The sequence below is a fragment of the Colletotrichum scovillei genome (assembly GCF_011075155.1).
Source record: "Colletotrichum scovillei strain TJNH1 chromosome Unknown Contig00001, whole genome shotgun sequence".
Classification (NCBI taxonomy): Eukaryota; Fungi; Ascomycota; class Sordariomycetes; order Glomerellales; family Glomerellaceae; genus Colletotrichum; species Colletotrichum scovillei.
This window is the reverse complement of record NW_023336259.1, coordinates 1,871,303-1,886,280: the sequence shown is the minus strand read 5'-3', so window position 1 is coordinate 1,886,280 and position 14,978 is coordinate 1,871,303. Positions and strand designations below refer to the sequence as shown.

Sequence of the window (14,978 nt, the reverse complement as noted above, 5' to 3'; positions counted from 1 at the left end):
CACATGGCAAAAAATATGACAGAAAATTATAGTCTTCGACGCCTTTCTCTCCTTGCCCGCATGCTCAAGAGGCCAGTCATTTTTCACCATTCAAACAAGATGTAGAAATAACATGGCAGAGAATGCCTTGACAAGCAATCCCAGGTCAGGTATTCTTCTGACATGGTGAGTCTTAGTAATCCCAATCAGTCTACTATCTTCTGAACGTTGAGACCGGCAGTGTGTAAATGCCTTGAGGATGGCTATTCAACCCGAACCGCATACTAGTCAAGCACGAACACGCTATTCGATCGTGGCTCTACCAAACTGTCCAAGATCGCCATCGTCCTTTCTGGTTCATCTTCTCTGGAACCCGTTCTGCCAAGCTAGAGAAGTTAAGGTTTGATATGCCCGACGCAGCGGCAAGGCCAGAGGCGCCCCCGTTGCATGCCTCAACGTCCCTTGCCATTCAGCCTCACTGAGATCTTATGCGGAAATGAAATTATCGGTCCCGAATACTTAAATGAACTCGAAGTGTTATTCGTTGCATATGATGCCATCCGGTACTATCGATATATGTCTGAGTTTGGTACATCTCGCCCCTGTCAATCCAACAAACAAAACACCTACGTCGTCCAGTTGAGAGATGATCTGCAACTCTTCATCTCACATGGCTTTACGCGTGGTCGCCGTCAGTGTCGATCAACTTCTTGACATTCGTTAAGCTTACTTCTCCCTCCAATGCCGAAGCACCGGGCCACACTAGCGCTGCTTGACACAAACTTCAGACATCGTCAAGAAGTGTGCTCTACACGTCGAGCTCGCCGGGCGCCCAAGTTTCCGTGCTCCAAACGATCACGACATTACAAGTCTTCCCCCTTGAGGAAAAAGACGTGGCCACGATGAGCTAGAGGTTAAGGATCTCTGGATTGTGATAGGCAAGGTGTGAGTCCCGACTTCTTGGCAAAGACATGTTCAGGCATCTCTCCAACGCTGCATGACTCTGAGAAGGTCTGTTGGGTGCATCTTGATTATCGTTCTGGTTCACGACATCCTCTCCTTCGACAATAGCGTAGATGATGAGGTTTATTGGCTTCATGATGTGATTTTTAGTGAGTTCACGTCCAGAGAAGAGAAGCGGTTGGCTGTCAGACGGCCCTTATTGCAGCTCACGATGGAGTATAAGAAGAATAAATAAGTGCCCGTATTCTGGTGTTGAGAGCATCTTCAAACAATCAGACTTCTTGGGTTTCAGCAAACAATTACCAGCAGCTCAATTATCTCAAGATGCTTTCTAAGATCTCTTTGGTAGCTCTCACGGGCTTCCTGCTCTCTCCCGCGGCAGCAGGGCCAGTCAATGGCAATGACCACTCTCCTGCCAGCAAGAGAAGCCCTCTGGGGATCAGTCTGCCCCCTCTGATTCCTTCTATTCCGGGAGTCACCGAGCCTCTGGCATCCAATGCCCCTCCTCTCCCCATTCTTCAAATCCCAACGCCTCCTCTCGAGAGTCCTCCTTTCACCGGCGCCAACATCAAGCCAAAGAAGATTGGCTACTTCTGGACTGGAGCTGGTGACAACATCCATAAGGACTTCTTGGTCACTGCCAGTTTGGACGATGTGAGTGGTGCTTTTGTCTCTGCTTCAACGCTCTGTAGATTGAGCAGTGCTCACAACCATTCTCGCTTTTAGGACACTTTCGGCCAGATTATTGCTCTCACCGATGTGCCCACAAGCGGCAACTCTCCTCACCACCTGGGTAGCTCTCTCGATGGCAAGACACTCATTGGAGGCGGTTTACTGTCTCTGCTTAAGACTCAGGACACGGCCTTCTACTTTGATGTCTCTAACCCCTACGCTCCCAAATTCAAGAAGTCTAACCGAGCTCTGCTGAGTTCCATCGTCGACGAAATCCGCGCCAAGCCAGAGGGGTAAGTCACCACCACTATATGCCATCACGTTGTCCTCGCCATGATTCCTGTCATTTTCGAACGTTTCCAAGGAAGATTAGAAGTACTGACCTTCTACCGTGACTAGTGGCTTCTTCATTACGTACATGGGCAGTGCTGTTGGAACGTCTCCCGGCCGTCTGGTCGAGACCAACGCAGAGGGTGATATTATCCATGAGTGGCCGGAGGATGTCGCTGGAACACTCAACATTCTCGGCGAGCAGTTCAGTCCTCACGGCCTGGCTGTGGATTTCAACAAGGGAATTATCTTGACTTCGGACTTCGTCGTGCCTATCACAATTCTTAAGCCGACGTTGGGAATCCAGAAAGCAAGCACCCTTCGCCTGTGGAACTTGTCCGACAGAACAATCATCTCGACCATTACGATCCCTGCTGTAAGTGCTCTATCAACTTCCGTGTGAACGACAAAAATCTAATGGTTTCCAGGGCTTGGGCATTCAAGATGTCAAGTTCATCCCGGGCAACCCCGAAGGCGCTGCTATTGCCACCGCTGTTGGCCCTGGCCAAGTCTGGATCATCTACCCATTCCGCCGCGATTCGTCTGGGAAGCAAGGCGTTGCTGAGCTGCTCTTCGACCTGGGCTCCAAAGCCAAGGACTCGTTGGCTATCTACTCTGACATTACCGATGACGGCAAATTCGCATACTTCACCATCACTCTGGGCAACCACGTTGCAGCACTCGACATCTCCGACCTGAACAACGTCAAGAGACTGGATGACCCCAACGAGACGCAGCCAATCATTGGACCTCACTACGTCAAGATCAGCCCGGATAAGAAGAACTTGCTTGTCACCGGATACTTCGTGCAGGGCGGTGATGTGAGTCACGCGTCTCTCGTTCATGTTTGACATTCTTGAACCAAGGTTGTTTACTAACATGTTGCTCGTGATAGATTTCTATTGTCAACACACCTGGAGATTACAAGGGTCATTGGCTCGACATTCTCCCCGACGGAAGCCTTAGCTTCAACCGGTCAATCGACTTTGAGAGCATCTTCACCCGCGACCGTGGCGGTGCTCGACCTCACTCATCGGTCATCTTCGATTTGACCGACCCCAAGAACCCCAAGTATTACTAGGGTCCTGCTTGCTGCAGCTACAGCACCGGCTCTTGTTGAGCTGTTAGTCTGATGCTCTAGCAGAACTGAAACATAAGGATTTGGAGGAGGAACGAACCCTACGGAAGCAACGACGCCTTTCTTTTCTCTTGAGCTATAGTACCCGATTGTTTATGTTCATTTTAATTTGTTACGCTTGTAACTCCGGACTCTACCTCTGAAGCTACATCTTGCGCGTCGCTTAGTAATTATCATTGTTACGAACGTAGCATAGTGCCTCTCGTAGCCACGACTTCATGAGTGACCATGTTTGAAGACATTGAATTTTCGAAAGTTCGAACTTGAAATCCAGATGTTTTTGAGCACTATCTAAGAATGAAATGCATCTCAAAACGGAGCTGGTCATCAGGGTAAGACTCGGTGTTCGTGAGTCGTGCACTAACAATTTCGTACTGCGTGCGTCATTCGTCCGCCCCTCCCTTTCCTCTAGAGGTCCGGCCGGACGTTCCGTGTCGCAACTGCCTGGCAGCGCACTGCTCTCGAAGGCTTGACGCTAACACCTTATTTTGTCCCGTGATTCATTCTCATCTTCGTAATCTACAATTCACTTCATCCATGTCTTTTTGATACCCCATTTCTTCCAGGCTCAGACAATATGCCTGTAGAACGGAGCGCCGAAAAGAGACCCGCTTTGCCGGCGGCGTCTCAAACAAGTTCCCCACCGAGCTCCCGGAGAGCTCTGGTCTGCATAGTCGGCTTCCTTCTATCATTCCTGGTTGTTTACGGACTTTATGCCCCATGGAGCAGCTTTATCGATGCGGGCAGATGGTTTCCCGGGACATTCAATGAACCGGACATCGATGCAGACAATGACTTGTATCTCGTCGGTGCTGGCCGAGCCGACATTACCGGCCCGGTTGTGGAAATCAACATGATGGGTTACGCAGACCCCAAACAGCTTGGCACTGGCCTTCGACAGAGATTATATGCCCGAGCCTTCATCGTAGGAAGCACCGAACGTCGGAACGACAGGTTCATCTACCTCGTGCTTGACACACAGTCGGGAGACACAGCTGTTCGTTACGGCGTGCTTCACGGGCTCGCTGAGCTGGGCTTCGAATACTCCATGTATGGACATCACAACTTGGCGCTGACCGGGACACACTCGCACTCTGGCCCGGGCGCATGGCTCAACTATCTCCTGCCGCAAATCACGAGCAAAGGCTTCGACCAGCAAAGTTACAGAGCCATCGTTGACGGTACCTTGCTGGCCATCCGTCGTGCACATGAGAGCCTAGAGCCGGGGCATCTCAGTATTGGCTCAACAAAGGTCACTGGCGCAAACATCAACCGCAGCCTGTACTCATACATGGCGAATCCGGAAGAAGAACGTGCCAAATACAACGTCAGCGCTGAGAATGACGGGTCTGTTGAGAAAGACTTGACATTGCTCAAGTTCCAACGAGCGTCGGATGGGAAGAGTATCGGTGCCTTAACATGGTTTCCCACCCACGGCACATCCATGCTCGGCAATAACACTCTCATTTCGGGAGATAACAAGGGAGTGGCGGCATGGCTATTTGAAAAAAGTATGCGAAAGTCGTCTGATGCGACCAAGGGATTCGTCGCTGGATTCTCCCAGGCCAATGTGGGCGATGTGAGTCCAAATGTGCTAGGCGCTTTCTGCGAGGACACCGGCGAGCCTTGCGACTTCAAGACAAGCACTTGCAGTGACGGGAAAAGCCAAAAGTGTCACGCCAGAGGCCCATTGTTCCGTGAGAAGGATGAAGGTGCCTCGTCTTGCTTTGAGATCGGCAAGAGGCAGTACACAGCTGCTAAGGCGCTATTCGACGACATGGGATCCAAGTCTCAACGAATTCGTGGCTCGTGGGTAAAGTCTTTCCATGCCTTCCACAATATGTCAGAATTCCACTTCGAGCTTCCCAACGGAACGGAAGTGAGAACCTGCCCTGCAGCGTTGGGCTACTCATTCGCAGCTGGAACGTCTGATGGTCCTGGGGCTTTCGACTTCACCCAGCACGACTCGAACTCGACTAATACGAACCCTCTATGGAAGGTTGTTGGCGGTTTGTTGAAGGCACCAAGAGAAGACCAAGTCGCCTGTCATTCTCCCAAACCCATTCTACTCGATGTTGGCGAAGTGTTCAACCCATACCAATGGACACCCAATATTGTAGACATTCAGACATTCAGAATCGGCCAGCTGATTATCATCGTCAGCCCGGGAGAGGCTTCGACTATGGCGGGAAGACGATGGAAAGATGCAGTCAAACACCAGGCCGAGTCCTTGTTCGCTGAAGAGACTGATGCGAAACCGGTCGTGGTGATTGGAGGACCAGCAAACAGTTACACTCATTACATTACAACACCACAAGAATACGGGTAAGCTCTCATACGTGGCACACTATAGAGCTCGGCACTAATTTGGACAGAGTACAACGATACGAGGGTGCTTCAACTCTGTATGGTCCTTACACGCTGGATGCGTACATTAACCGGACGCTCAATTATCTCCCGACGCTGGGAGCTTCGTTCGCCAAAGGGCCTCCTGCTCACGCTGGAGGACCATTTCCTCCAGACAACACTAACCGCTCCCTAAGCTTCATCACTGGCGTAGTGCGAGACGGCACACCCGTCTTCCGCAGCTTCGGCGACGTCAAGACTGACGTTGAGGACAACTACGCCATCGGGGACGTCGTGAGAGCCACATTCGTCGGAGCCAATCCGCGCAACAATTTGCGCCTGGAACAGACGTACGCAGCTGTAGAGAGATTAACCATTGACAAAGGGGCCATCAAGAGATGGGACACCGTGCGGACCGATTACGATTGGAACCTAATCTTCCACTGGAAGCGGACGAGCGACATACTCGCCACGAGCGAGGTTGAGATTGTATGGGAGACGGAGAGCGATGCGAAGCCGGGGACGTATCGCTTCCGCTACTATGGGGATTCCAAATCGCTGGGCGGAAAGATCACGAGTTTTGAAGGAGTCAGTGGGCAGTTCAAATTGCACTGAGGTCTGGTCATAGGGAGGTTTGTTCTAGAGTCGGGATTCATGGGAGGGGAATCATGCGATCTATGGTTCTACATGAGTCTTTGTAGATTAACCGCAGCGCTCGCTATACAGAGCACACAACAGGGCTTGGCTTTCAAGGATGTAGGATGTTACAAGTCTTCTCGACACTCCAATATTTATTGAACACGACCCAGATCCTTGGACTAGTCGGGACATCGCCATCAGTATTCATTCGCCACAAATCCATATCAAAAATGCTTCAAGGGATCAAACACATACCTCATACCCAGGAGGGCACGGCGTAATACAGTTCCAGAAACCATCGCCGTATCCGTGACACTCGTACTCGCCGTCGTCATTGTCCGTCGTAATGGGCTTGCTGCACGGCGGGAGGTCCATTCTGCCTTGGGCGTTACCCTTCCATCTGGCGCAGCCCATGCAGGAGTCGTACTTCTTGCCCGGAGCGGTGCACTGTCGAGCGCAGCGGCTGCTGCAGCCGGCTACGTCGTCGACGCTGTAGTCTGCAAAGAGCCAGGCGAAGTCTCCGGGGGAGAGGTTGCGGTTCGAGGAGAAGCCTGGGGAGCAGGCTTGGGCGAGGGTTGCGCTTGCGCAGAGCAAGGCGGCGGTGATGGTTGTTGTTGTAAGACGCATCTTTGGTTTCCGGGGTTTATATATTGGGGTAGAATGCTGCTCTTTGGCCTTTGGGGGGTCTTGTGAAAGGACGACTCTATATGAGATATCTCACGAAACGGGTATGTGGAGGCAAAAGAGAGTGAACGAGCAGATGAGCTAGGCAATGTGGAAGTGGGAGTAAAGACCGACAGTCATCAGTACGGACATCCGTTGGCTGTCATTTATACGACGTTCCGCTGGTCTTGTACGAAGTAGTCCTCGACATGATCATGTTCGGCGAATAACTGCCTTCTCGAATGACCAGACCGAATGTACGCGGGAATTAGAGAGGATATTGAGCAGGAAAAGCTTATACCGATGTCCTATACCATGACTCTGAGACTCGAGAGCATCGTAATATACTGTGTCCAATGGAGTGCTCCGGTTCTTTCTTACAGACATCCCCTTTAATTAACGATCTACGCGTCAGGAGGGGAGTTCTGAAGCTTAGTATACGGATCTCGTGGACGGCTGACTCTTTCAGACAATTGGGGTATTGTAAGTCCGAAGTGCGAGGTGGATATCATCAATTATAGTTTAATAGGTTCTCGCGCCCGGCATACTTAGGGGCCGAGTATAGACAAGTCGAGTCAGAGTCAGTATTCTGTCGGTATCGCAATTCTTGACAAGCAACCAGTTTAGATGTGTAAGTATCCGTAGTCTGGTTGAATTGACTATGTGCCATTACCGACCAGGCCTGCCACCACGACCAAGACACAGCACAAGGGCTTAGAATATGCCGAGTAAGGAAGGAGGAACATCGAGTCTAGAAAAAATCGATAGAGTGTGGCAAAGTCCTGATGCCCATCTTAGTTCTTAAGGCAAAGGATCCGCGTAGTTGTTTGCTGCTGTGTTTTGTTTTCTTTTTTCGTGTACTTGGTGGCTCTCGATTCGCCAGCACGACCTAACGTTGATGCCAGATAGACAGACGGCTTTTCAATGCAGGCACCGTTGCATAGAAATACATAGCTACTTGCGTCGAGTGATTTCCCTCGAAAATCCGATTCTTATGTAGGTGGATCGTTTGCGGCAGTCATAAGCCGGGGAGAACGATCGGTCGTAAGGCACCGTGGTTGACGTGAAAAGTGTACAAAACTCATGAGGGTCCCCTCTGAGAATTGCTTCTTCTCGAATTCTTGTGAGTTGGTCAAGAACCCCTGGTCCCGCGTCGGGCGCTGCCGAGACAAGCCTCGACCTGACACCCGCAGTGCATGTCTTGGCCCCTTGGGCGGCGCCCCTCTTCTCAGTCTTTCCTCCCACCGCTATGTCTCTTGATCAAACAACCAGCGCCGGCCGGAAAACTTCCGGACATTGAGCAAGAAATTCATACCATGAATTATCTTTTGCGACTTGAAAGGTTGTGTGAACTTGTTGACTGTCTAATACGTACGATATCAGATTGCCCAGTCGGCATGCACCCCTACCCATGGGAATGCAGCTGTCACAGTTCCTGCAGGAGACAACTCTGCCGGCCAGGGGGGGTTAGGTGCGGTGAGATGCCGCCACCAATAGCGGCCTGCAGCATGTCTTGGGGGAGGAAACAAGGAGACGGACGACTCCTTCCGCGCGGAGTTGGACCCGCCCCGCTGGAAACCAACAAGCCCAGGCCCCTGTGTCTCGCTGCAGCTACCTGGCCTGGGGCCGGTGGGTGGTGTGTCACGACATGGATGAGTGCGAGTTGAATACAACCAGTAATATTATATGAACAAACTGTAGACCTCGCATTTGACTTTTGTGCTGAGCAAATCCTATTGGCGATGGCGTCTCCTTGATTGTTCAGAGAGCAAACTCGATGAGTAATATCGGACCTCAGTGGGTGGTGTCAAGAGAGATGAACAAGCTCTTTATCATGTCCTCATCATCACGTTTCGACGTAGCATGGTCAAGGTAGCTAGATGCTCATAGAACAGCTCCCGCCAAAGCTCTATGTGTATTCTCACCACATCGAATCACATGCCACTAATTGCCAAATGGCTTCGTGTGAACAAAAGGCTAGGTTGCAAGGGTCTCTTTTTAAGCTAAAAAAGCTAAGCTCCTTTCCAAGACTCCAACTCAACCACGAGATGGGCCATAATGGGGTAGGGGGGTATTTGCTAGTTTCGGAGACGCAAGACCCGAAACCAGAGCTTCGACCCCTACCTGCACCTTGGGGCTTTCCAGATGGGACCCCCGACCCCATCGACGTTTCCGGTCCTTCTTTTGTTTCTTCCATGGCAGATGTGTGACAATTCCTCTTTTTTGTTCTGTCCTTCTCTTTTTCTTTTTGTCGTTGAGGGACTGTCTTAACTCACTACGTCTTATAGCTTTCCATTCTTGCCGTGCAGGCATCGGACTCCTCCCCTGGATTTGATATACAAGGTCTAAAGATTATCAAACCGACCCAGGGCCTCGACTGGTCTCGGACCCCTCCTCCCATTGACCTCATTGTATCCAACGGGCGATAAGCTATTGTCATCACCAGGCTTCACTTGGGATATCCTCGTGCTGCCGTCGACTCCTAGGCGACATTTCGCCAATTCAAATTCCTAGGGCACTTGGCACCAACATGGTATCGTCAGTCTTTGTGCTCGTTGGAGCTGCGGTCGCCTATGGCGTATATGCCTACGTCTCCGGCCTGCAACGCAATATAGCAGAAGCAAAGAAAGTTGGCTTGCCATATGTCGTCACCCGTACGTGTTCAAGGTGTCAACAATGTTTCTTTGGTGTGAGAAACTGACTATGAGAAAGCCGCATCGCCCTTTTCAATAATATGGCAGCTCACCCACAAGTTCTGGATACCCATCATCAAGTGTTTTCCGAAATCATGGTGGGAGAACTGGCTCGAGTTAGTTACCTGGCTGGACTAATCCGTCTATTGCGGTCCCCCTACTAATCCCAACATCTTGCGAACAGACTCCTCATACCGAATTGGTCCTACGATTTACTCCATAAGCCCTTTGAACGCATCGGCGAGACCTTTATGATCGTATCGGCCTTTCAGATCCTCGTCCTCACCGACAGCGCCGAAGCTATCCATCAGATCACACAGCAACGCGAAAAGTTCCCAAAGCTAGTAGAGACGTACGCCATTCTAAAGCAGTTTGGCGACAATGTCCTGACCACCGAGGGTGCCGTCTGGCGTATGCACCGCAAGGTCACATCCGCAACCTTCAACGAGAAGAACGCCTCCCTCGTCTTTGCCGAGTCGATCAAGCAGGCGCAGAGCATGACGCGCAAGTGGCTAGGCCCGGCCGGGGAGAAGAGCAAGGACACCATCCAGACGCTGGATCACGATACGATGCGGCTCGCTCTCAACATTATCAGCTACGTGGGATTCGGAATGCGCCTGCTTTGGCCGGGACAGTCGCTGCCCCAGGGAGCAGATCCGAAGCTTACAAAGTACAGCTCGCTCGAAGCGGCCCCGGGACACACGATGAGCTTTGCCGATGCCATTGCCGAGATGCTGGAGCATATCTTGGTTCTACTACTGGTGCCACACAAGATCTTAAAGCTGCTGCCCTTCAAGTACACAAAACAGGCCATTGACTCGCACGATAACTATGTTCAGTACATCGACGAGCTGATGCAGGACAAGATTGAGGATCTGCAGAACGGCGACCACGGTGACGCCGGCATGGACCTCATGGGTCAGCTTGTGAGATCAAAATACGGGGACGGAGCGGATGCCAATGGAGCTATCAACGGGACGCTACTAAAGGGAAAGGAGTCCAAGATCCCTCAGCTGTCCAGATCGGAAATCTCGGGCAACGCCTTCATCATGTTGGTTGCGGGACACGAGACGACAGCGAACGCGATGCACTTTGGTCTGATTGAGATTGCCTGCAACCCGGCCGTGCAGCGGCAGCTTCAGAAGGACATCGACGGCATCTTTGGCGATAACGATCCGAGCACGTGGAACTACGAGAGCACGGTCAACCCGATGCTGGCGTCGATGCTGGGCGCCTGCATGAACGAGACGCTGCGGATGACGCCGGCGGTGGTGGAGATCCCCAAGAAGGTCAGCCCGGAAGGCGATGGCATCATTACGCTGGACGGAGAGAAGTACGTGTTGCCAAGGGGGGCAGATATTTCCATCGTGGGCGTGGCGGCGCACCGGAACCCGCGTAACTGGCCGTCGAAACCGAGCAAGATTTCGGGAGCGGATCACGACCTGGATGACTACGCACCGGAGCGGTGGTACAGAGCCAGCTCGAAGACGGCCGATACCAAGACCGGCGGCGAGGCGGAGGAGGACTACGGCGGGTACAGGGGTGCGGACACGAGCGAGAAGATGTTCCGGCCGGTGCGGGGATCCTACGTACCCTTCTCGGACGGGCCGCGGTCGTGTCTGGGGCGGCGTATCGCACAGGTCGAAATTATTGCCGCGCTGTCGGTCGTGTTTCAGCGGCACAGTCTTGAGCTGGCGGTGGACGAGTGGGCCTCGGATGCCGAGGTGGAGGCCATGGGTCCGGAGGAGAGGCGAAAGCTGTATAAGAAGGCGCAGGATAAGTGCCGGGAGACTGTGAAGAAGGCGTCGACGATGTTGACGCTCAAGTTGCCACAGGGGATGACTGTGCCTATTCGGATTGTGCCGAGAGGACAGGAAAGGTTTGTCGATATTGTTGACTCTGCTTAGATTGGGGTCAGTAGCTAGCTTCCCCTAGCCTGGCTCGTGAGATTGTATCTTCAAAGCTGTATAGTGGTTGCTCTAGAATGGATATATGGGAATACCCGGGAAAGGACCAGGCGGGGAGATGGGTAGGAGTTAGATGTGCATGAATTTGAGGCTAAAATGGCAATTAATCTGATAAATTCAACTCATCAGCAGGCCGTCGAGTTGATCTTGTGTAAGATGGCGATGAGGTGACTGATTGGCTGAGACGTTGTGGTTGTCCCGGCAGCTCATGTTGACCGCGAGGGGCTTTCAAAGCTGTTGACAACTTCGCGTTCGGTATACTGGACGTACGACAGCGGGGTGGGAGAGAAAAGAAGGCCACGTGTTCTCGTGAGTATCCTCACATCACTGATGAACAGGGTGCTTGCTTGAGCTTCGTTTATTTGGCGTCTTCTTTATCAGCGGGAGATCACCAGCCAGTCGCGCGCAGAGGCCAGCGACTAAACCGTTTGTTTACATGCCTTGCCTTTTTCGGACAGCTCAGGTGGGCCTGATTGGTCACAGCCGTCCACTCACCTTCATAGCAGTCAGCACCTCCGTCACCCCGTGTCTTCTGCGACGGGAGCCCACCTTCACTGCTTTTGCCGCTCCCGGGAGAGGAGGCAGAGGGCGGAAAGCGCGCTAAACCAGTCGCAATGTCCACTGGATGTCCACACTGGCACACCCCACCCCCCTTTCCCCTAGATCAGAGAGCATCAGCGCACCTCCATTGCCTGCTGTAGCGGTGGCAGCTGGACCAGGCAGTCACGACTCACGGTAGCATTCACCTCACAGCGATGGAAGTCCCGTTGCGTCACCTCCCCCAGGACCACAACAAGGGGGCCGAGGAAGGTAAACAACGAGCGCTTCGACCATTTTACCCCGTCGAACCCCCCCATAATCCACTCGTTAATCACACCCGACCTCACCAGGACCCGACACGACCCTTACAAGTTACAACCTAGCTCTTCAGCCCAGCTATCGTTGCCGTTATCACCACCGCATCCATCCAACTGCCCCTCCAAAACCGTCACCCTTTCAAAGTACTTTCCGCTACCACTACTAAAGGACAATCTGCCCTGCATTCACTGCAATTCTTCTACAAAGGCATCATTGCAATCAACTCCCTAGAGTCGCCGAGTCTGCGCAATTCATCTGATACCCCTTTTGATTAACTTTTACCCCATTTCAATCACTAAACAATGTCGGGCGCAAACTCGTGGTTGGCGAGGCAGCGGAAGAGCGACCTCGTCGAGATTGCCGAGCTGACCGGACTTACTGGGTGAGCATTTTCCTACCATTTCTTCTAAGGACGTGACAACCTTCTGAAGCTGTGACGCCTTTCTTGTCGCTCTGCAAGTCGCATTCGAGCTAAGGGTGCGCTGCTGTCGCGTCGGTTGCGACTGACGTCAAAGCTGATTGAAGCGCGTCAAGCTGTCGCAGAGAGGCCCACGATGCTATTCAGACCACGCAAAAAAGGCTAACAACGCGCTGCTTTCAGGTACGAGAACCAGAAAAAGGCCGACTTGGAAGTCACCCTCGATGAATACCTCGCCGAGAACACGATCCAGTTCTCCCAAAACCCCAAGCTTGCAGGCTACTACACCAGTCGCTCCAAGGCTGCCGGCTCACCCGTCAAGAGGGAGGCTCCCTTGACCGATCTCGTCAAGTCCACGCGCCGCAGGGCGACGAGAGCCATCGAGGAGCTCCAGCCCGAGCCCGAGCCCGAGTAAGTCATACCTGCCCCTTCTCTACGCAATGCGCCTCAGAGGCCATCTAGATCCCTGAATCGCGACTAACACGCGTCACAGAAGAGCCGAATCCTCAAGCCCGGAGCCTGCCTTCTCCACCGCACTGGCGACGCGAACTCCCGCCCGCAACCTCTCTCTTGCGAGCCGTATTCCTCTGCCCGCGACACCCGCTGATGTTGCTGAGGCTGTCGACCGTCACACTGTCGCTCTGCGCGAGCGCGCGACGGAACTCTACGACCAGTCCGGCATCCAGGAGGGCACCCAAGCTGTGCGCTCCTCCCTGTCAACCGTCACGTCGGTACTGTTCACCGTAGCCGCGTTCGAGGCGTGGAACCTGAGAGCCGAGGTCTTGCCCCTCCGCTACGCCTTCACCATCCCCGCGATCCCGGCTCTGGGCACCAACTTCTATCCCGTATACGTACCTGACGCGTTCTTATTCGTGACCTCGTCCTTCTGGTCGCCTGTCACGCTTTGGACTCTCACTTCTGTCCTTATCCCCTCCTTGTTTGGGTATTTCTACAATCTGAGCGCGGCGAGCCATCCCCAGCCTCGCGGCCGCAAGTCGTCGACCGTCGAGTACAACGTCGACCCCTTGGTCTTCAGCATCGTCAAGGCCCTGATCTCGTTCGTTGTTTACGCCCAAAGGGTCAACTTTGGCGGCTGGATCAACGAAAACTCGATCGACCGCATCAATGGCGCTTTGTATGGAGAGTGGAAGGGCATCTTGACTGGTGCTGCCATCACCGGGCTTGTAAGCCTCTACGATGCCGTGCTGAAGAAATAGGAGCCATCTGCTCGGAACATAACACTTTCTCGAGCTCCTCGAGCACATGGAACTCCTTCCAGCAGTCCGTGGCGCACGAGGGGAAAAAATACACGGAAGCTTCGCAATCGTACTGTTTGAACCCTCGTGTTGCGCCAAATTAGGTGCTTTGCTTCTTTCTTTCTCATCACTCAATGGCGGCGTTCTGGGCGTTTCATCGGCGTCATACGTGGCTCTTTTGGCTGATACCTTTTTCAAATTTGCGAGTGAGATGCTCATGACGATGGCCAACATCGCTTCTGGTTTCCAGAGAACACAGGCCCCTTGGAGCGGAATTTCTTGCTAGAGCGGTGGCCTTCGTTCAGGAGACAGGGTGCGACTTGTTCGGTTGTTGTTCTTGTGGGATTGGATTCTTGTTGCCTTTTTCCTACAATTATAGTGTGATTCAGTTGTAGCGGTTATGGACATTGGCGGGTGGGCGACAGGGTTTCCCTCTTGGCGGTATGCATGTCGACAGATTCTTACACCTTGGCTCTGGGAGGGAGGGCGCTGAGATTGCTCTGGGCGTTTTGCCCTTGTGGAAGTCATGAGAGATGACCTGAGGAAATATACTGCTTTTGAAGTTCTACCCGATTACACTTTGCCTGCGCTTTACTCCTTGTTTGGCTGATAGCGTCTGACCCGCAACGTGAATGGCGAAATGGACCTTGAACAAGGACAGCTCTTGAGGCATGGCATGTGATGCTTGTCTTTGGGCCCTCGAAGGGAACACGACGTACGGAACCATAGAGGTCTGGGCACTTTGTATCTATTTGGTCCCGACTCCAGTGCTCAGAGCCGACTCCTGTCTTGGTCCTTTCCCATGTGTTGCGCCCTCTGCCCAACGAGAAGGAATGGGAAAGGGAAAAAACATTTCATACGATTGAGAATGCGACCACATGCTCTAGGCTACAGCTACCGTCCGCCACTCAAAGGTGCCAATAGTGCATCCACGCAAGAGGAGGTTACATGGACGGCAGTCTTCACCTGCTGACTACCAACATAGTACCGTTCAGAGGGAGCATGGATTTCTGCGCGACTGCACCACAGCAAAACGACCTAAGAATTCTTAGATTG

At 52.6% G+C, this 14,978-nt stretch overlaps 5 protein-coding genes across 5 annotated transcripts; 4 read left to right on the top strand and 1 right to left on the bottom strand.

Moving 5' to 3' along the window:
• Positions 1-1,266: 1,266 nt before the first annotated feature.
• On the top strand, positions 1,267-3,025 carry HER10_EVM0002079 (neutral/alkaline non-lysosomal ceramidase; the record flags this gene model as incomplete). Its single annotated transcript, XM_035471805.1, has 6 exons — positions 1,267-1,596; positions 1,669-1,907; positions 2,014-2,320; positions 2,373-2,438; positions 2,496-2,765; positions 2,840-3,025. The coding sequence occupies 6 exons, from the start codon at positions 1,267-1,269 to the stop codon at positions 3,023-3,025; spliced, it is 1,398 nt and encodes a 465-aa protein (XP_035338049.1).
• A 383-nt stretch (positions 3,026-3,408) lies between these two features.
• On the top strand, positions 3,409-6,282 carry HER10_EVM0000050 (neutral/alkaline non-lysosomal ceramidase). Its single transcript, XM_035469847.1, has 2 exons — positions 3,409-5,407; positions 5,458-6,282. Exons 1-2 carry the CDS (start codon positions 3,660-3,662, stop codon positions 6,041-6,043), a joined length of 2,334 nt encoding a protein of 777 aa, XP_035337882.1. The 5' UTR covers positions 3,409-3,659; the 3' UTR covers positions 6,044-6,282.
• On the bottom strand, positions 6,220-6,694 carry HER10_EVM0009578 (uncharacterized protein; the record flags this gene model as incomplete). Its single annotated transcript, XM_035479063.1, has 2 exons — positions 6,220-6,246; positions 6,323-6,694. The coding sequence occupies 2 exons, from the start codon at positions 6,692-6,694 to the stop codon at positions 6,220-6,222; spliced, it is 399 nt and encodes a 132-aa protein (XP_035338759.1).
• Positions 6,695-8,788: 2,094 nt separating this feature from the next.
• HER10_EVM0003073 (cytochrome P450) lies at positions 8,789-11,481 on the top strand. The gene is made up of 3 exons (XM_035472759.1): positions 8,789-9,384; positions 9,443-9,539; positions 9,608-11,481. Exons 1-3 carry the CDS (start codon positions 9,261-9,263, stop codon positions 11,328-11,330), a joined length of 1,944 nt encoding a protein of 647 aa, XP_035338147.1. The 5' UTR covers positions 8,789-9,260; the 3' UTR covers positions 11,331-11,481.
• Positions 11,482-12,259: 778 nt separating this feature from the next.
• On the top strand, positions 12,260-14,466 carry HER10_EVM0008900 (uncharacterized protein). The gene is made up of 3 exons (XM_035478406.1): positions 12,260-12,630; positions 12,850-13,077; positions 13,160-14,466. Exons 1-3 carry the CDS (start codon positions 12,551-12,553, stop codon positions 13,881-13,883), a joined length of 1,032 nt encoding a protein of 343 aa, XP_035338698.1. The 5' UTR covers positions 12,260-12,550; the 3' UTR covers positions 13,884-14,466.
• The last annotated feature ends 512 nt before the right edge of the window (positions 14,467-14,978 follow it).